The sequence below is a fragment of the Chlamydotis macqueenii genome, chromosome 1 (genome assembly GCF_036417535.1).
Source record: "Chlamydotis macqueenii isolate bChlMac1 chromosome 1, bChlMac1.mat, whole genome shotgun sequence".
NCBI lineage: Eukaryota > Metazoa > Chordata > Aves > Otidiformes > Otididae > Chlamydotis > Chlamydotis macqueenii.
This window is the reverse complement of record NC_141556.1, coordinates 208,842,187-208,862,832: the sequence shown is the minus strand read 5'-3', so window position 1 is coordinate 208,862,832 and position 20,646 is coordinate 208,842,187. Positions and strand designations below refer to the sequence as shown.

Below are 20,646 nucleotides of genomic sequence, written 5' to 3'. Positions count from 1 at the left end.
GGTCAAACCTTTCCTTTTTATTGCACATGACACCAAAACACACATTGGTACGTACATAGCTTAATTCTTTAGAAATTCTGTAAGCTGACCTGGTACTTCTGTGTGTGCTTAAATCAAAGTTATAATCATGGCCGTTATCATCATATTAGCTTTTGAAATTAAAGTGATCTATTTATAGTTTTCACATTACCATTTGAAGTCTCTTTTTGCTTGATGATTTGATTTTTATACTTTATTTATTTTTAGTATTTTATATTTCTTATTTATTCCTTAATTTATACAACATCTATTGCAACTATAGCTGGGAGCTATTGTTAGGTATATGGCTTTTTCTGGGAACGTTTAAGCCTGGCCTCTGGGAACTGTTGGTAACGCATCCACAGGAGACAGTTTATGGGAAGAGCCATCCAGGATGAAGTTTCTCTTGCATTACAAGATGGTAGGCTTGGCAGCTACATGTTCCCTTGCCTCACAGAGAGCTGGCAGAGTAGTTACACTAAATGGCATCCCAAGGCTACTTGGCACAGGGGTTACAGTGCCTGGAGTGACACTGACATGTCAGCCTGACACAGCCTGACATGGCTGCATCGTTGTTTGTTGAGCCCAGCCTCGTAAATCCCAACATATCAAAACCATTGGCTGCCATATCACAGTAGCCAATATGTTCTTTTAATATCCAGACCAATTCTGCCTAGAGACATTGATGCATTCAGCAAATCACAAAGGTGATGTAAAAGCACATTTTCAGTTTCCTTCCCTATTATACTGGGTACAATCTCAGAAAACCTGAAAAACAATGTCCTTGAAAGCAGGGAGCCTATCTGAGGAGCTCACTGAAACAATGCATTTACAGACAATTGCTGTTCTCAGCTACCGCCAGTGTATAAGTTTTCACTACTAACTAGCTCCTAGGCAATAACATTGAGAAGTCAGAACTGAAAATTTAGAGCTTAGGTCTAGTTGTGTGACCCAAGAAAATGATTTTATTCTTTGCATTTATTCCTGTTGGGTTGTTTAAGCATTGGAAGACACTGGGCCATCACATTGCACATCTACTGAAGTTTTCAGATACTTGCCATGAGCAATAGTAAGTAGCTGAACACCTAGCCATACAGCCCTCCTGTAAAAATGACAATGAAGGATCTAAGTGGTCCTGAGTGAGTGATCTGAACACAAGAGTCTCAGGTTAAAAGACAGCATCGTTTTTGCTGCTGCACCACCACTGTGATGCTAATGATAGTCTTGACTTCATCTAGATTTTATACTTCCTAGTGATAATTAGACAGAGGTCAAGGAAGGATTTATTCAGGGTGTGTCTGTCTCCCCAAAGGTGAATTGCAACAGGGTGTCAGGCTGTGTCCCAGATTAGTTGGGATTAAGTAGACTTGATTTAACATTGCTTTTATTGTGGTTGTTTTGGTAGTACCTGCTAATCCTACAAAATCTAAAAGACTTAATCACGTTCATCAGCTAATCTTGATCTATGAGAACCTGAGATCTTATAGGTTAAACATCTTGCTTTTTATCACACTGATGTGTGCCTATGGCAAAGGAGGGAGTTAGAAGTCTTAAGAGCCATGAGCTGTTGCCCAAACCTGTCAGCCCCTGATATGCAAAGGGCAATGATCAACTACAGCTCCACTAAGATTTTTCATATACAGTTTATCTTTTTCTTGGAATTAAATAATATTCTTTTACTAATTTCCTTCTCTATCCTGTTTCTGCAACTGGACCTTCTGGTATGTTAACTGCATAGCTCTGAATTCTGTTTCAGGCATAAAACTGTCAGAGGCTTCTTCAGAAAATTTGGCCAGAGGGTATAAATTCCCTTCCCCTCTCATGCCCTTCACCTTGAACTTGTTTTATGTGGAGATTGTAGAGCAGCTGGAAATAATATAGTAAAATAAGGAGTGGGGCAGTGAAAGGTGAAGATGAAGGCAAGATGAAGATGTTATAGGCTGCTCTGGGTGCTGCATAGGTACCTTTGGCAACTGTGGCTCAGTGGAATGTAAAATCACATACCAAAAAAATATTAACACAATAATTTAGAGATTATTTGAATAGACGTATGAGTATGTTGATGGTGTATTGTAGCAGAAAGTACAGAGAAATATTAATAAATGCCATCCTGTTGATTTTGATATTTTACTAAGAATATCACAGTGCTAAATGCTTGACCATTTTTTTCCTAGAAATATGGGGTGCCAACCTGGAGATGTCTTCAGTATGTGCTGGGAGATTTGTGAGAAAGATCAAGTTCCATTCTAGAAAGCAGGCATGCTGCTGTGACAGAGAGGAGGAAAGCACAAATAAATGTATTCACAAAGGGAAAAATACTTTTGGAAATTCTGTAGGTGTTAGAGCACAAAGATTCCATGAGAATGGAGATGTGTTTGCTCAGATTAAGGAAATCAAATATTTCGTATCAGTCTCTAAAAATGACTTGAAAATATTAACCGCTATTACTTATATTTTGTTATCCAAACCTTTGCAGACTGAAGAGTGTCCTTACTGAAAGGTGAGATGCAGTTGCAGAGCCACAAGGGCTGGGAGTTGTAATAAGAACATTGACATTTTTAGAGTGATTACTGGGAGTGATACCATAAATACCAGTTTGCAGATGAGTAAACTGAGAGGTAGACCTGTTTATCACACTTGGTAAGCCAAAAGAGAGATCCTGAAAGCCCTGGCTGTAAAACTAGGCTCTGACTGCTGCCAGTTTGTCTTCTAGTATAGAGAAATAACATTCTAATTTACACTATTTGCTATGTAATAATGAAATGATGAATAATCGGGTCTTTCTTGTAGTAGCAGAAGCCAGGAAATGAAAAGTAAATTGTGATCTGTTTTGGTCTCGAATGTTTCCCAGTTCTATTAACGCAAAAAAGGTTTTACCTATTCTAGCTGTGTAGGGCAATATGTAGGCAGAAGGTGCTTTATGCATGAACTTCAACTTTCATTCTAATTTTAACAATTAGCATTGAATTCTGTGTTAATTATCTTAAAAAACCATTGAGAGATGATGGTAGATATATGAGATCCACGATAATAGGAACGTGTTGCCATAGACACAACTGTTCAATACGACATTGGGACACTGCTGCTTAAAGCAACCCACTGCAGTTGTATTTCACAATGTCCTGAAATTATGTAGTTGTGAAAAATTAATTATAATTCTTTCACTGAAGTGAAAGATGTTGATGCTAAAATATTCAACAAGATATTTCAGTGCAGAGGGCTGTCAAATGACAGAGAAAAGTAATGTATCAGAAGTACTGAGAAATGTTTAAAAGTTTTAATTGTAGGAGGTGGCCAACATTTCTGAGCATTGCGTAGCTTAACTTTTAGTTTTAACAGATTCAGTTATAACTTTGGAATTTCTGCGTTTCTTACAAAAATCCATCTCATAAATTGGCATGAAATTCTAGTATTTACAGAAAACATAGGGCAAGAAGCACAGAACAAAGCAAGGGTATGAACTGATAGACAGTAACAACTGTGGAGTTGCAAGCTTTTCCAGATTGTTCCAGTCTTGTGCCTTTTTTGTGCGTGGATTAGCAAAGAGATACATCTGCGTTTTGGGCCAGAAGGCCTGGGCTATCATCTAGCCTGACTTCCTGGCCAGAACTCCACTGAAATCAGCAGGCAGCAATCATCTGCCCATTTAGTGCATTTTGTGGTTTGGCTTGTTTTTCAAGAGCACTGTATACAGCAGCAGCACCCATTAATAAGCAGATTTCTGAACCAATATTTAGAGAGATACATTCTTATCATTACAAAGGACAAACTTGTGCATGCACATAAGCACACCTTGTGTCAGCCATGAAATTTAATTCTCATTACCTTATCACATCACAGGTTTTGTGAAGGACCAAGAGTCATCAAAGGTGGGGAGATGAGCTACATTCCTGTGTTGGTTTGGTGGAGGATGGAAAAAAGCCCTTCCTATGGTGTATGTTTATTTTATTTATTTATTTCACTTATTTCTCTCTCTTCAGACTCAGATTAAAAAAAAAATCAACAGCTGTATTGCATTTCTCCAGCTCACAAAAGACTAACCCAAATGCATTCTTCTATTTCCTAGACATGAGTCACCTCTCACAACAGATCCTCCTATCCTCCTCCCTCATGATAAGAGAAAAATCTTTTTATAGTCCAGTTTGACTTGTCTTGCTGAGTCACTAACAAATAACTCTTAGTGGCCTTTCCTCCATTCTGACCGATAAATACAAGCTGGAATATCTCCTGCCCACCTGCCCTTAAAATGTACTTCCACTAGAGACCCACACAGTATTTCTGTCATCTAAATCAGGACCAAACTCCTTGACTTTCTGAGCGATCACTAATAGTTTAAATAGTTTCCATCATTTTTGCAGTGTTTATGGGAGTAAACTCCATATAGGCTCAAGATCGGGAAACCACACTTAGATTAAAGGTACCCAAGAACTGAGAACTTATATGAAATTGTTCATATATGTATTCTTCTGTTCAGAATACTATCTGATAATTGCATGATGCCCTTACACTGTATCCAATGTTCCAGTCACTAAGACTGGAGAAACATTCACAAACACCTCTTAAAGCATATCTCAATATGTGGATTCCACTTTGAATGTGGTGATGAGCAGGGGATAGAAAAGGATGCTCTCAGACTCTCTTATTCTGCTTTTGTAGAATAGCTCAAGTAGAGTTGATAATCTGCCAGAAGAATACTGGGGAGCAGCAACTCTTTATAACTGAGGTTTACATAAAATTCACTGTCATGGTGTATGCATTAACATTTGTTTTATACTTTAAAGAACATCAATAAAATTATTTGAAATTAGTAATATCTTTTTTTTTTGCATTTACTTTAGTAGCGGTAGATTTTCACTTAGTGTATATACAATCATAAAATCATAGAATGGTTAGGGTTGGAAGGGACCTTTAAAGGTCATCTAGTCCAACCCCCGTGCAAGGAGGAGGGACATCTCCAACCAGATCAGGTTGCTCACAGCTTCATCCAACCTGGCCTGGAATGTTTCCAGGGATGGGGCTTCCACCAGTTCTCTGGGCAACCTGGGCCAGTGTTCCACTATCTTCATTGTAAAAAATTTTTTCCTAATATCTAATCTGAATCTCTATTTTGAAACCATTACCCCTTGTCCTGCTGCAACAGGCCCTACTGAAGAATTTTTCCCTGTCTTTCCTGTAGTTCCCTTTGGGTACCAGAAGACTGCTATAAGGTCTCCCTGGAGCCTTCTCTTCTCCAGGCTGAACAGCCCCAACTATCCCCACCTGTTCTCACAGGAGAGGTGCTCTGGCCCTTTGATCATCTTCGTGGCCTCCTCTGGACCCTCTCCGCCTGGTCCATGTCCTTCTTATGCTGGGGGCTCCAGAACTAGATGCAGTACTGCAGGTGGGGTCTCACGAGAGCAGAGTAGAGGGGTGGAATCACCTCCCTCGAGATCATATTTTACTGTGATTTTCTTTATTCTTTGGGCCAGATTCTCATGTTTTATAGGACTTTAGATCTTTAGGACCTTGTTGGAATTAAAATATTACTTATATTATGATTGACAGTAGACGCTGGCTTTGTTTTCCTAAGAGATTTGTTGTTATTTTTGGTTAATGTGTGAAATGGGGCATGCTATAACTTCTTTGGGTCAAGGGGACTGCTATTTCTAAAACTATTTAAATAAAGTATTAAGGGAACAGAAAATTTTCCTCTCAGAAACATACAGCTCTAGTCAATTGGTATTCTGCTGTCAGCATACATGTCTCATTCAGTCTTGTCCTCCATGCAAAAGAGATATTGACCCTATGTACTACACTGAGAATAATTTTGCATATGGATGTAATAACTAAATGTTTATAGACATCCCCACAGCAAAAAAAAAAGATTGCCAGAGATTTTTAGCTTTTATAAACGGTTACAGAGAAAGCAGTGCTAAAGTCAGTTAGCTTGTGAAATATCATCAGATATAACAGTAATTTGCATTTTATAAGATATTTCAACTGAAGACATTCTCTGAATTTATCTGATCTTTGCTGCATGTGACTCGAGGGAATACTGAAGTGAGAAGAGGACATCTATGGAAGAAATGTGCAAGGCGTGGTATTTTAAAAAGAGCCCTCCAACTGCTTGGAAATAATAGAATTGGTTAAATAATACCAGTGAACAAAATGTTCTTTAACTGCTGGGAAATAATATAATTGCTTAGATACTATCAGTGTCAAAAGTTTCTATTGAGATGTAACTTGTAGAAAATATTTGCAAATCAAGATAAAATTTTCAGTGATAAAAACTGAAGGGAATAATTTTAACTTTCTAAACTAATTTTGATAATATTGAAATCCTTTATTTTGGTGCTGTCATTTATATTTGCTTTATAATATTGAACTAGTATTACATGTACTAACATGTAATAAGTCTATATTGTATTTTTCATATAGTTAGCATTTTTTCTTTGTGGAAACAAAACATCCCAATGGGTTAAACTGAGAAAGCTCTTAAGGACATTTTCAAATTTTAATTTTGTGTGCCAAATTCTCCACAGCTCAAGTCACTGAAAAGAGTCTGATGTCCAGAAAAAAATAATCATGCTTTGTCCTCAACATCTGAGGTATTTCCTTGAACCTAGAACAGCGAAATGGTGATAACAGTGGTTCAGTCAGTATGTGTTGGGCATCACTACACAGTGGAAAATTAAAAAAATTTTTTTTCATGGTGACATTAATTACAGACCCTAAAGAGATGAGGCCTTACTGCTGAGATAGGTCTTCTCAATAGCAGTTTTCAGGAAATTCTCAAAAGCGACCATGGATTCAAAACTGTTGTCTGATAAGATGGGCATGCTTTAGAGAATGTAGATTTTTCCACTTACTGCTCAGGAGTACTTTTTTTTTTAGGGATCTTGTTTGAAAGACGGTATCATTCACCTTATTTTAGCAATTTAGAAATAATATTTCAATTGGGATGTAGGAGGCATAGAGGGATGTAGCAGAAAGGGGAGAGGGAACAAATGCAAGCAGTACTCTTGTCATTATGGTAATATGTATATGAAAATTAACCTCTTAATGGTTCCAAAAAGTTGGTTTCTATATACATAGTAACATGTATGCATATATATATGCACATATACATATATATGTATACATTTCTCCATTTTTGATGGTGCCTAAGTTTTAAAACTCATTCTGAGTACCCAGTGGAGATGACTAAAATTGCATCACAGCTGCTATAAGACATCAGTAACAGCAGGGTGATATCAGTCTGTAAGCGATAGAAGGTCATGAATAATGAAACCTTTTTCTCAAGTCACTTGTGTTCCTGGATGCCCCACTTCAATGGGGCAATGCAATTAACAACCATCAATGATGTTGCAGGGTGACATACAGAAAGGATAAGTGAAAGACACAGGTAAAAGTGCTGTTTCTGAGAAAGACATACACCCTGAGAATTTTCTGTAATTAATTTGTATTTTAAAAATAAGGAACAGCTCTAGAGCAATCATACACTCCTAGAACGGTTTGGGTTGGAAAAGGCCTTTAAAAGCCATCCAGTCCAAACCCCCTTCCTTGTACAGGGACATCTTCCACTAGATGAGGTTGCTGAAGGCCCCATCCAACCTGACCTTGAACACATCCAATGACAAAGCATCCACAACTTCTCTTGGCAACCTATTCCAGTGTTTCACCACTCTCATAATAAAAAATGTCTTCCTTATGTCCAATCTAAATCTCCCCTCTTTCAGTTTAAAATGTTTACTCATTATCACTACAGATCTGCGTAAAAAGTCTTTCTCTACCTTTCTTATAAGCTCCGTTTATATATTGAAAGGCCAAAATAAGATCTCCCTGGAGCCTTCTCTTCACCAGGCTGAACAAGCACAACTCTCTCAACCTTTCTGCATAGGAGAGGTGCTCCAGCACTCTGACCATTTCTGTGGACCCCCCTCTGGAACCACTTCAACAGATCTGGATGCAGTATTCCAGATGGGGTCTCATGAGAGCAGAGTGGATGGGGAGAATCACCGCCCTCAACTTGCTGGCCACGCTTCTTTTGATGCAGCCCAGGATATGAGTGGTTCTCTAGTCTGCAAGTGCACATTGCTGGCTCATGTCCAACTTTTTATCCACCAGTATTCCCAAATCCTTCTCTGCATGGCTTCTCTCAATCCATTCATCCCCTAATCCATATTGATACTGCTGATCACCCCGACCTAGGTGCAAGATCTTGCACTTGATGTCGTTGAACCTCTCAAGCCTGTCAAGGTCCCTCTGCATGGCATCTCTTCCCTCTAGCACGTTAACTGTACCACTCAGTTTGGTGTAATCTGTAAATTTTCTGAGGGTGCACTCAATCCCACTGTCTATGTTGATAATAAAGCTACTGAACATTACTGATCCCAGTACCACTTGCTAATGGTCTCCATTTGGATATTGAGCCATTGACTGCAACTCTTTGTATGCAGCCATTCAGCCAGTTCCTTATCCATCGCATAGCAAATCCATCAAATCCATATCTCTCCAATTTAGAGACAAAGATGTTGTGTGGGACTGTGTCAAAGGCCCTACAGAAGTCAAGGCACATGACATCAGTTGCTTTTCCCTTATCCAGCAACGCAGTCACTCCATCACTTCATCACAGAAGGCCAGCAGATTATTTAGGGATGATTTGTCCATTGTGAAGCCATGCTGACGGTTTCTATTCACCTCCCTGCCATCCATATGCCTTGACATAGCTTCCAGGAGTATGTGATCCATGGTGTTACCAGACACAGGAGTCAAACTGACTGGTTGGTAGTTCCCAGGGTCCTCTTTTTTTTTATTCTTCTTAAAAATGGGTGTCATATTTCCCTTTTTCCAGTCACAGAGTACTTTACCTGACTGTACTACTTCCCAAATATGATGAAGAGTGTCTTATCAACTACGTTTGCCAGTTCCCTCAGAACCATGGGATGCATCTCATCGATTCCTGTGGACTTGTGTATGTGCAGCTAATACAGCTGAAACACAACTGAAAATATTTTAACTGGATAGCTAAAAGAGCAGCTGAAGTAAGGAATGAAATGATTGGTAAAACTCTACAGAAAAAGTCTCAATTACTCATGGGAGTTTTTTTTTATGACTATTGTTCCTGCTAGGACAAGTTTTTAAAGTCTTAGTCTGGGGATTATTTTCATTATTTTGGTAGTCCTGGAGGAAAATGTGTCTAGGCTGGACAGGTGTCTTCAAATGTTGGGAGTCACAGTCCCAGAGGAGATACAGATATAGCATGCATCAGCAGCTTTCACAGAGATAGGTTGCTGACAAGGATTTTTGTAGCGTCAGGTATATAGTTTTACGTAAGAAATATGGATGCTTGATTTAAGCACACTTTTCTTAGATTCCATAGAAAAAAATGGCAAATTGTATTTGCAAAAGCTCTGATTACAAGGGGATCATGTATTTACACCTTTAGAGGTACATTATTTTGGTTTATTTGACTGTATTTCAAAGATAATTTTCTCCTCTGAGAGGTTTTTTTCCTCCTTCAATTTTCTCATATACTTATTTTGAATAAGCGTTTCTTTTTTAAAGAAAGAAAATAGATTATTAAATTTATTACATTATTAGATTACCTATTTATTCTTTACTGAGCCAAATAAGTTGCTTTTGACTCATAAGGCTTCTAGAAATATCTTGACTATAGATTTGAAATCATTAAAACATAGAAAATACACTGATTCGCTTGTAAATTGTTTCACTCATGAGCTATCCTTTGTTTTCAAACACAAGGCAGGTTTGAAATAACTTTTCAAGAACTGGCTAAATTTAAACATATTTTCAAAACAAGGTCTTATAGATCAGATTTCTAGTTGAGGTTTGTTAACATATTAAGCTAATAACTTTTATCAATTGAATGAAGAATAGCTAGAACATGACTAATGACTATCCACCATTGTAATGTCTATTGTAAAACCTAACATTTGTTTAATAAAAATACTGACTACATTAAAAACAGCCTAAACTTGTGCTTTCGTGAAAGCATAGGTTGCTTCCACTGTTACACAATTTTATATCATATTTCTCAATCTAACAATAAGTTCCTGTTAAATAGTTTCCTCTACTAAAATCACAAAAAAATAAAATCCTAGGTGTTTTGACACATACAGGTCTTTATCAAGTACAATACAAAATCAAGTTGTTTTTATACAAATTTGCAATAAGTGCTTTAACTTTTTATTTTTTTTTTTTATACAGAAAGACTACAGTAATTTCCTGGATGAAAATTGCTGGAGGTTTATTTTTAAGTACTGTAATAAATGCAGTTGAACTTTGGAAGTTCATTTCTTCTTCATTCATGCTGTTACCATGGAAATCTGGATTCTATGCTTAAATGAATTAGCTTAGTTCATAAATTATAGTTCATAAATTATAAAAGTAAAATGTCTATTCATAATTGGGGAGTGATGGCAAATCATTAAAAGATAGACCTCATTTTCCCCGAGTTTTATTTTCCCCAAGTTTTTCAAACAATCAAGGTAAATTTATGTTTTTTGGGGAAAACAAGCATATGTAAAAACATAATCTATGTTTTTACCTTGTCTTGAGCTCTACATCTATCTGGGCTGAATCTCAGGCACTGTATATCGGAAAGGGCCAACCACCTTGTCTGTTAGCTTCTATAGGGAAGTTATTCCCTTTCTATAGGGAAGATGCTCCCTTTCTTATTTTGCTCTTGGTATTCTGTCTCACAAACACGGACTTTGCATACAAACGTATCCCTGTATATGTATGAATGTGTGAGTAAATATAAACAATATAGAATAAATGGGAATCTGTCTGTCTACACATACTACTATCAAGGTGGCAATCTTATCTTACAAAGGTGAAAGTATAAAAAGCACCATGCACACATGGCAAGCTTCAGCAAACTCCATGACAGATTTTGAAGGACATGTTAGACAAACATTTGCCAAGATTAGTCTGTGTATGGTTAATCTTCCCTCAGCAAGGAAGACAGACTAAGAAAGAGTAAAACTAAAAAGTCAATAAGAAAGGCAGCTGTCCTCTCATAGTCACAAAATGAAACATACATTGTGGAGACATGTTAGTCATAAATTTGAGTGAAACTCGGGAAATTCAACTGAGGATCTTCAGAACTGAAAAAGTCTTCACAGCTTGGTTCTCTCAGTGAAGGCTATAATGGAGTCACGTCTTCTCAATCAGTTGGATAGGATGAGGTATAAAATAAACTTGATCCACAGGTTACAGGTACAAGAGAGGAAAAATGGAGCTTTGAGTAACTCAAGATGCTTTGTCAAGCTCAATCCAATTCCTTCTTCTTGGGCCTCTGTTTCTTGTTTTGCAGTATTCTGGTTTAGGGTCATTGGGAGCAATAAGGAAGCCTTTCCTGGGAAATTCAGTCATAGAGAAGACTCACAGGATCAGGCCATTGTTTCTTTATTTTTTAGTTATTATTTGGCCATATAGTTTCTTTAAATTTGCTTATTATAAATGGGTTTTTTTGACTGTTTCAAAGTACTAACCATAAGAGCTTGCTGCATAAAATATGTATACATGTAATATTGAGAAGGAATGATTTCTAAGTAAATTACATGTTTTTCTCATATATCATATATCTGTTCACAACCTTCCTCAATGCAATCACAGAGGACAGAACACAGAGAGCTAGGACATTAGGAAGAAAAGTATTAAATGCTCAAAAAATCCAACAGTTATATTAACAAGACTGTGTGGGGAAAAAAAAGAAACAGAAAACGTTGAGGAAAAACCCTGGTTTAAGTTAAATCAGCCCAGGGGAAGGTCTTTGCTGTTTACTGGCCTGGAAGTGAGGAGGAATATTTGACACAGCAACTTTTGCATCAGAATGCCAGGGTGCCTGAGAGATGTTTGCAATACTGGAGATGAGAGCTTATAAGTAATCTATTTAGCCTTTTTCTTTCTCTTTCTGTACATTTGCAGATTTGCTGAGTTCAAGTTGTTGGTTTAGGTTGTTTATCTGTTATATTTTACTAGACTTTCCTACAATGGCAAACCTAAGCAAGCCTTCTTGCCAATCGTGGCTTTTGTTCCACATTCTTCTTTCTGCTGTTGTTTCCAGATGCCCCATAGACTTGATCCACTCTTCAGGAGCCAATATTTTCCATCGAGAAACTAACTGTAGACCCTACAGCACCTGAGACCTGCAGTCAGTATCAATGTTTTCTGCAATATCCCATCCCCCAACACAGACATTTTCAGTGTAATGATCTTTCTGTAGTTGTGGAAAGTAACATTTTCATGACCATTTGAAGTCTTAGCAATGGGGAAAGGAGTAAAATAATTCCATTTTAAAGCTCATGTGCTGAAATCAGAGGCATTTAAGCAATGTAGGACTAGGGTGCTCTGTCGATTGTATCACTGCAGCGTGCGAAGACAGGGTGTGACGGAGCGTGACTGTAGCCATAGTGCCCTGACTGCACAAGCCGGTAACTCCAGCATCGCTGCAAAAAGAGTGAGAATTGCACCCCTGGCTGCTGAGAGTCAGTGGTGCGGATTATCGATGTTGATAAGAGTTGCATGGCCAGACCCTACAAATGACTTTGCAAACCTCCACCATTATGTCCCACTCCCTGCAGACATCTGCATTCCCCTCATTTGGAGGAGAGGAGTGTCATTTCTCCCTCGTCTGCTCAGAGAGCAATGCACCCTCTTCTTCAGTCTCTCCCCCTCTATTTTCTGTTTGTTTTTTTTTTTTTCTAGAAAACCTCTGCTTTCCTTGCGATCATCAGAGGGTGATCACAAAATCTATCTCATAGCAGCAAGCCTTTACTATTGCTATTTACTATAGCGATTTATAGTATTTACCCACAAATGTGGTGCTTAAGTGGTGGGACACTGTCACAAAGCAAACACCAGAGAACATCGCTTTCTTTACTGCATTTTTAAGTCGATTGCTTTTATTGTTACTCTCTTTTAAAATACCACCCTTTCCATGATGAGTAAAAAAAAAAAAAAAAGAAATCTTGAAAATGGTTAGGCTGCTGAGGATGAAAATACTACTCTCCAGTATGATTTCATTGTTCCCCTACAAGGTTTTCCTACTCTGCTTTGTGCTTGTATCATGCCGTAGCACAGTGAGCATCCTTGACCACAGCTTTGGGATACAATGGGAATAAGTTGTTTCTACTGCTACTATTACTACTGCTGGCTCCTGTGGTTCTTCTGGACAGTGACAGATGCTGCAAAGGGCTGTCCCCCCCCTCACTCCTTCGAAGCAGACTGCCCTCGGAGCCTCCTGAGATCAAGGTCTTCCAGGGCACCATGTTCCCTCTGGTCTCTTTGAACCTCTGCAGACAACCAGGGCTTCCTTCCAAGTGCTCCCTTTTGCCCTTCTGAAGGCACAGGAGGATAAAGTGATGATGAAATTTCACAGCTCAAGATTGTGGCTCCAGTGGTTTTTGCCATCTAAGAATATTCAGGTCACAAGTTGTGTGTCTTTTTAAAGACGGTCTGTAATGAGTCTCTTCTGGACTACTGTCTACTGGTTTTATACTTAACATTTTTATTTTTTTTTTAAAGTGGAGTAACTTCTTTCATCTGTGGAGTTCTTCCTTGTGGTCTTCTGTTTAAGCAGACCCTGAGCACTTGACATGTTCTGCTATTTGTGTCACATTTGGCAGACTTGGGGAAGGCTTTTTTCTCACTCATTGTTATCAACTCTGTGTCAAAGATGGTAAATATCTCCAATATGTGATGCTTTAGAGTAGCTGTTAGTCACAGTAAAATATTGTATGTCCTTGATGAGAATGCTGCCTTTAACAATTAGACTGCTGCCGTAAGAAGTGTTTTGGCAGAGGTGAACAAGCCCTGCAGGGATCTGTGCTTGTGGAGATTACCTGAGGTAGCCCCTGCTAAATGTGTTAGGTTGGTCTGCTCTCAAAGTAATACCTTGTTGGCTGGTACAGAGGTTTCAATTTTCCAGCGAATTCTCAGATGTCCCACAGTTATTATAGGAGGCAGCTGCCACATGGATGGGAGTCTTCCCTTTTCACTCTTTTGGTGTTACTAGGGTCAGGGTCTGTAATTTCCTAGATAACTTTTCCTCGCAGACACTCAGGAGTCATGGGAGTTTTTTTTTTCTGAGGGAAGACTTTGGGACTGCATTACTTCTTGTTTTCCTAAATGAGTCTGAAGTCTTTTATACAGGTGATGGCTTGGGAATCGCATAGTTACACAGCCCTGCTTGCTTTGAGTGAGATTCCTGTTTTCCCCATGTTGAGTTTGTTTGCCTCAAACCAAAGACATTAACTTTTTAGGATCATAGAGAAGGAAGTTGTTTCAAAGACTTTGCTGACTGAAACCTTGTGTAATTCCTTTGGCAGAAAGGAGGCTTGAATTTGATTTTCATATGCAGTTACATGCTTGCCTGAGCCTTGCCTCACTGTTCAGGACTGTGCCTCTATTCATCTTTGCTTTTTGAATCGCATTTCTCTCGTGGATCAGAAATCCCCAGGTTCTGTGATATTTTTTTCAATGACTAAGATGCTTAATTTTAATTGTTAATGTACTGTACTGCAAAATAAACCATGATTCCTTTCCCTTTCTGTTTACTTGAAGAGTGTCAGAAAAAAATACATCAATTAATTCTCCTGTGCTTTTGCTGAGCAACACGTTTTAGCTTATTTGTTGGATATTGCTGCAGCCAAAGTCTGAACTATCACAACTTTGGGATATCCCAGCTTTATGAACGATGGAATCTAGACCCCAGTTTAACTACTAATAAAAATTGCAGAATACATTTAAGAACAGTGTTCACCTCTTTTGTTCTGGAAGTCATTGCTTGTGCCAAAGAAGGCTGTGATTACTAATTACTTAATTTGTATGACAGATGGAGCTGGGGATCAAATTAAGTAGCTGTCTTATGATACATGGTAGAGCAGTATCTAGCTTTAAACACGGCTGCCTTTTTCGTTCCTAAAAAAAGGCACAAACAATGACAGGCTAAAAATAGCTGTTCACTTGGAGTTGACGACAGTTTCTGAGAGCTTGTCTTTAGGAAGATGTTGGAAAAAACCCTGCTGTCTTTTCCCCTCCCCCTTTTTTTTTCTTCTTTAAATGCATGTCCTTCTGTTTAAGCTTCTTCACCTCGTTGCCCACAGAAAGATACCCACTGACTTTGATAGGACTCTAGTATTTCTGCAGATTTCCAAGAGGGTTTACATAAAGCATTATTTAAAGAAATCCTAAAAGTCACTGCAGATATTTCCATCAAGTTATGCTTATCCTACACAAATTGCTCGGTGCTGATGGAGGAGGTAGTAAAGCCTTTGCCACTCTTTGCTCCCACAGTATCTGCTGCAGTGGAAAAAAAAAAAAAGAAGCTTTTTTTTCTGGTTTTATTCCTGAAGACTGCTTCATAATTCAGTATGAATGTCGGAGGTTCCCGGTGCTGTAAACAAAGAGTTGAGTCTTTGACTTTGTGTCCCTGCAGCCTAGTAAACAATCAGTTAATTTGTAGCATCTCCGTGGCTGACAGGAGTGAAAGAAGTGGTTTGATCTTATTTTTGTGCTTGTGAATTAAAGCTTTGCCTTCTGGCTAGGTTCTGAGCTTCCTCCTTCTGGAAGATGTTTGAGCATTTTGAATTCAGAATCTGTAGTTACAAATGTGAGGGCACAGCCTTCTCCAGGTTTTTTTCTGCTTTCATTTTAATTTTTCTCCGTGTTTCTAATCCCAGCAAGCAAGAAAACAGTTTGAAAATGATGTCCAGTCTCTGAGCTAGGAGCACAATGCAATTCAGGATCTTTAGAACTAGTCCGCTGCGTTTTTATTAAATGAGAGTGAAGGAGTAGGTGGGACTTTTTATTTAAAAATAGATTAGCACAGGGGACTGAACTTGCGTTTGAGGAAACGTTAATAAGCCAGCCAGCCATTGTCCTTAATCAGAGACAGTATTTGTAAGTAGAACATGTTGAATCTGTCATGATTGATGACGTTGTCTTTTTTAAAAGGGATGCTGCATCTTTAACAAGAGCAGACAGAAACAGTGCAGAATCTACAGTAAATTTGAGAATTGGAAGAGAAGCCTTTCTTCTTTTTTCTGTGCATAACGTTTGTAAAATACTGAAAAGAAAAACATCAAAGCCAGAGGGAAATAAAAGTAACTCGCTGCTTATATTTTAATTCCTCACCTTTCCCCTCTGGGTGAGCTCCCCCTCCTTTTTCCCCCCTGAATTTAAAATGCTGGAAGGAAAAGCAACTGAGGTCCAAGTTTCAGATACCGAATTCTCTGCTAATTGAAATTACTGGGCATATTTCTATATATAGTCGATGAAGAGATATGTAGCTCTCACTCAGTGCCTTCAAGACATGTCTTTTTGTAGTCAGAAAAACAGAGATCAATGCATTTTCAAACTGACAGAGGGAACGGATGCTCCTTAGTAGCACATGCTCGGGATCGTGTGTGTACCGTTTGTGCAGAGCAGAGACGCTGAATACTGGTCCATATGCTCCTTGTTTACTGCAATGTTTTTTGCATGTTACTGTGCACTCCGGACTAATGTGAAGGTAAGAGGAGACGAGGCAACAATTTGGCAGGAATGTACATGTAAAACCAGCTGCAGAAAATGTCTACCTTGTGTTGCTGAGTACTTTGGAATTGCTAGCTGAGCAGGCATATTATTACAGGTGGTTGTGGAGGCTTTGTTTTATCGTTGTCTGTGTTTTTAAAGCATAGAAGCATGTTTTAATTTTTGCAGCTTAGCGACCTTCAGTTTTTAACTGCTTGCAATTCAGGTTCTGGGCTCGTGTGATTTGATAAACATGTTTTGCTACTGTCCAGGTAGGCCAGAAACGAGATGCCAAAGCGTGTTTGTGCAAGGCTGCATAGTTTTATGTAGGATAAGAATTCCTGTGCTCTTGTCCCCCGTGCATCCTCCAAGTGATGCTGCTTGCATGCTTTCTTGTTGATTGCTTGTCTGGAAATCGGGGGTCTTGCTGCTGTTACCTAGGTTGGTTTTTTTTGTGCTGATTTGTTGCTAACTTGAATCAAAATGCATAAAAAACAAATTATAAGCAATGTTCTAAGAAATAAAGAAGGGAATATTACTGCAAGATACTACAGAAAAAAGCCAGCTGGCAGCACTCGTCTCACAGTAACTATTAAGCAGCGTTTTTCTCTCATGTCAACATTTGCTTGCTCTGTTAATTAGTGTCAGAACTTCAATGTAAGTTGCTGGATGTATTACCTTCTCTGCAAGTAGGACAATATTAGCAGACAGGATCATTGGCATTGAATTGAGCTCTAAGCCAAGCTGTGGGCCAGCTGTGGGAATCCAGTTGCAGAATTTAAATGAATTACAGTCCTTAGTCAACGTATTGTGGAGGTACTTTTGGCATTCTGGCTTTTTCAAGTTGAAATGACTGTGTCTGTCTGGGAAGGAAAGCACTGACAAATGCCGGATAATCATAGTTAGAACTGTTTTACCTGGAGAAATAATTGTAAAGGATATTTTGCTTTCAAACTGCTTTAAGTATGCCTCTGAATTAAAGTGAGTTTCCTGTATTTGCACTTGGCTTGATAATAATGAACTCCATATTTATTGGTTAGGTCAAAATATTTTTGGTCATTTGATTAAAAAAGTGTTTTGCATTAAAAGCTCACATTCTAAGAGTCTGCTGCTATGTATATGGTCAAAGTCTGTATTGCTGATTGCTCTACTGAATTGCTAAGCTTTCATATTTTATTACTTTCTAATTAACTTTTGCAATTCACTTTCTGTGCCAGTTCTGAGGAGGAAGGTGAAAAATACATTTTCTTTGAATACGTGGATAACAAGCCAAAAAATACAAGTTAAAACTTTTAATACTGTTCTGTCTTCCTAAAATATATCCATTGTCCTTTCCTTATGCTTTCCCTATAATGTTTTTGGTAGGTTAGCAAATTACATCCACATTATATGCCCTGAGTTCTTTGCAGTAAATTGTCAATAAATAAATATTTTGAGACCAATCATTCTTTATTGCTTATTTTGTCCCCCAGCCTCTGGTATTGTGCTGCAGGTGTTCTGTTAAAGTGGGTCTGTTGCTGAGAAATGATTTCTCAGTCTAAATAAGAATAGGTAAAGGAGAAATTTCAATAGAAGTATTTTTTATTGTAGTTTCCATGAGATAACTTATCAGTAAGTACCACAGCAACTGTTAGGAATGTCAGGGGTTTAACTTTTGCAATACCTTTGTTGACATTCATAAACACAGAAAAACTTGAAAGATTTTCCCTAGCCCAAGTTTGACGATTGTTTGGCTAAGATAGTTTTAATTTGTTGGAACTTCTTCAGATGTTAAATGTCTCTGGAATAATTGTTTGATATACAGTATTTGCTATTTACTTGTTCTAAGGATGTTATCTTCAGTTATTCTAATTTCATCCAACTCATCCACTTTCAATGTATACATTAATCATCTGCTTTCCAAACTATGCATTCAGCTATGATAATATAAAAAAGCTGCATGAACTTTGCAGATCTCCCCAGGAATGGCCAAAGTATGGCAGTGTCACTTGCATCTTCAGTAATTCCTATTTTCTTTTTCTAACATTGAAAATTACTTAATAAATAGCAGTTTATTGAAAGGTATTCCCCGTGCCTGGTCATTCTAAGATGTATTACATAGAGTTTCTGCAGAACTCCATTGTTTTTAACTTGGTTGGCACTAACATAAGCCACAGCTTTATGGGTGGCCAAAGTAAATGAAATACATTATAAAACATCTGTTTCGAGTTTTGTATTTTTTCCCCTTTTAAATGGGTGGAAAAATCTTAGTGGTTCTCAAATATTTTAGTATTTAAGTCATAAGATAGAATTAAACTATAAGTACAGGCTGTAACAGGAAATACATTTGCTTGCCCTGGAAAGTGAAAAAGAAAAGCAATTGGGTCTGTTTCTGATGGCAGCTGCAGTTTATGGCTTTAGAGAAAGCAGATTGTTCAAGTTCAAGGTAGGACTCTCGCTTCTTGATTGCCAGTCTGAAACTGCCCATGTGAACTTGGTTGGCATGTGCAGACTTCTACAAAGAAAAAGAGGTCTATCCCGTGCATTCGTAATCAAAGTCTATTTTTACAGCTGACTAAAGAATAGTACTGACCGTGAACATGTACCTACCTGTGTGAATAATTATTTCTTTCTGCCTGGGTCGAAACAAAGGCAGAAGCAGAAAGATGTCACGAGAAGTTACGAGCAAAATATCTTTGTCAGAGTTTCTTTGGACCTACATTTTAAAAATGAAATTCAGCTTAAATATATATATATATATGAAGAAAATACAACTATTCCTTAGTATTGCTTGTTTACTAGACATGGTGTTATTAAAATTCTGCATTTTTAACTGATCTCTTTCTTGCTCTCTCATGCACAATTTTTTACCTCAGTGGAAGATACCATAAATGAACACAGAAGTCAGGGAATCAAAATCTAAAAGCAGTGCCTCCAAGATCAGAAGTGCTCTTGTGGAAATGTGCAGTGTGCCTGAAAAAGTGAACTCCTACTATATGCAGCAGTTAAATGTATTGTTGTGTTTTTGGCATGACTAAGTCTCAGGATGACAGGCTAACTCTGGGAGGGGGCTGCCCGGTGTCAAATGTTTGTACTTTTAATTGTGTCCACTGTGTATTGAAAATACTTTCTGTATTTATATGCAAGAGATTTTTACAGGCTGCCACTAAAACCTTTTTGTTCTTGGCTTAGGCAAGTATTTTAAATTCCCTCAGCATTAGCAGTATTTCTTGTAAAACTATGGGAAACGTTGCAAATATTTAGGCTCCATAGTCTGAAATAAGCTTGAAGAACTTTTACGGACTGAGGTCTTGCTTTTCTTAAAAGTTTGTAGGAGTTTTGCCTTCCCCTTCCCTTGATCAACTCTATGTGTAGTTCTGGCAGATTTTACTGTGAATACGGGCTGCTATTTCTGGCTGACCATTCTGAGGGTCTGATTGGAGGCACAGCTGGTGCTTCTGGGAATTTGGGTAGCAGAGCTGGTGTCTTTCGTTTGTGTTTCAGCATGGCGCTTGATGTGAGCACTGGGCTCTCTCTCCTTGAAACATCTCATTATCAGCAGCAGTCAGCACTGGCTTTGGGGTCGTCAGAACTGTAAAGATCATGTGTTTCTTTGTTATGAATTCAGATCCGTACCCTCTGAAGTGCCAGTAGCTTCCCAGGAGGTTCAGAGTTACTTCAGCAGGAGCTTAAGTCTGTCTTCATGTTGATAGGTACACTTGGCACCTCATGGAACTGAGCTCCTACCTCAACACTGGGTTAACTAAGAGACTTTTTTTTTGTTCTGACTGCTAACTTTGGGTCACTGTGGTGGTGTTATAAGTTTTCTAAACATGATCCAGAGGGAACTTGACGAAGTTTGAGAGGTGGGACCCATGAGAACCTTATGAAGTTCAACAAGGCCAAGTGCAAGGTCCTGCACATGAGTATTATTGATACCTCTGGTATCAATACAGGCTGGGGAGTGAAGGGATTTAGTGCAGCCCTCTGGAGAAGGACTTGAGTGTACAGGTGGATGAAAAGCTGGACATGAGCTGGCAATGTGTGCTCGTGGCCAAGAAAGCCAACCGTATCCTGGGCTGTATCAAAAGCAGCGTGGCCAGCAGGTCGATGGAGGAGATTCTGCCC

General features: G+C 38.4%; 1 protein-coding gene across 5 annotated transcripts in view; it reads left to right on the top strand.

Moving 5' to 3' along the window:
* The window catches only part of DLG2 (discs large MAGUK scaffold protein 2), a 1,053,001-nt gene that overhangs the window by 251,507 nt on the left and 780,848 nt on the right, over positions 1-20,646 (top strand). Inside the window, exon 1 of one of the 5 annotated variants that reach the window (XM_086739676.1) lies at positions 16,380-16,537. The exons of 3 other annotated variants lie outside the window; for them this stretch is intronic. In XM_086739676.1, the coding sequence (XP_086595802.1) occupies positions 16,418-16,537 (120 nt within the window). In that variant the 5' untranslated portion in view covers positions 16,380-16,417. Of the gene's footprint in view, positions 1-16,379; positions 16,538-20,646 lie in introns of those variants that run through there. One more of the 5 variants, XM_086739680.1, reaches the window with a different exon arrangement.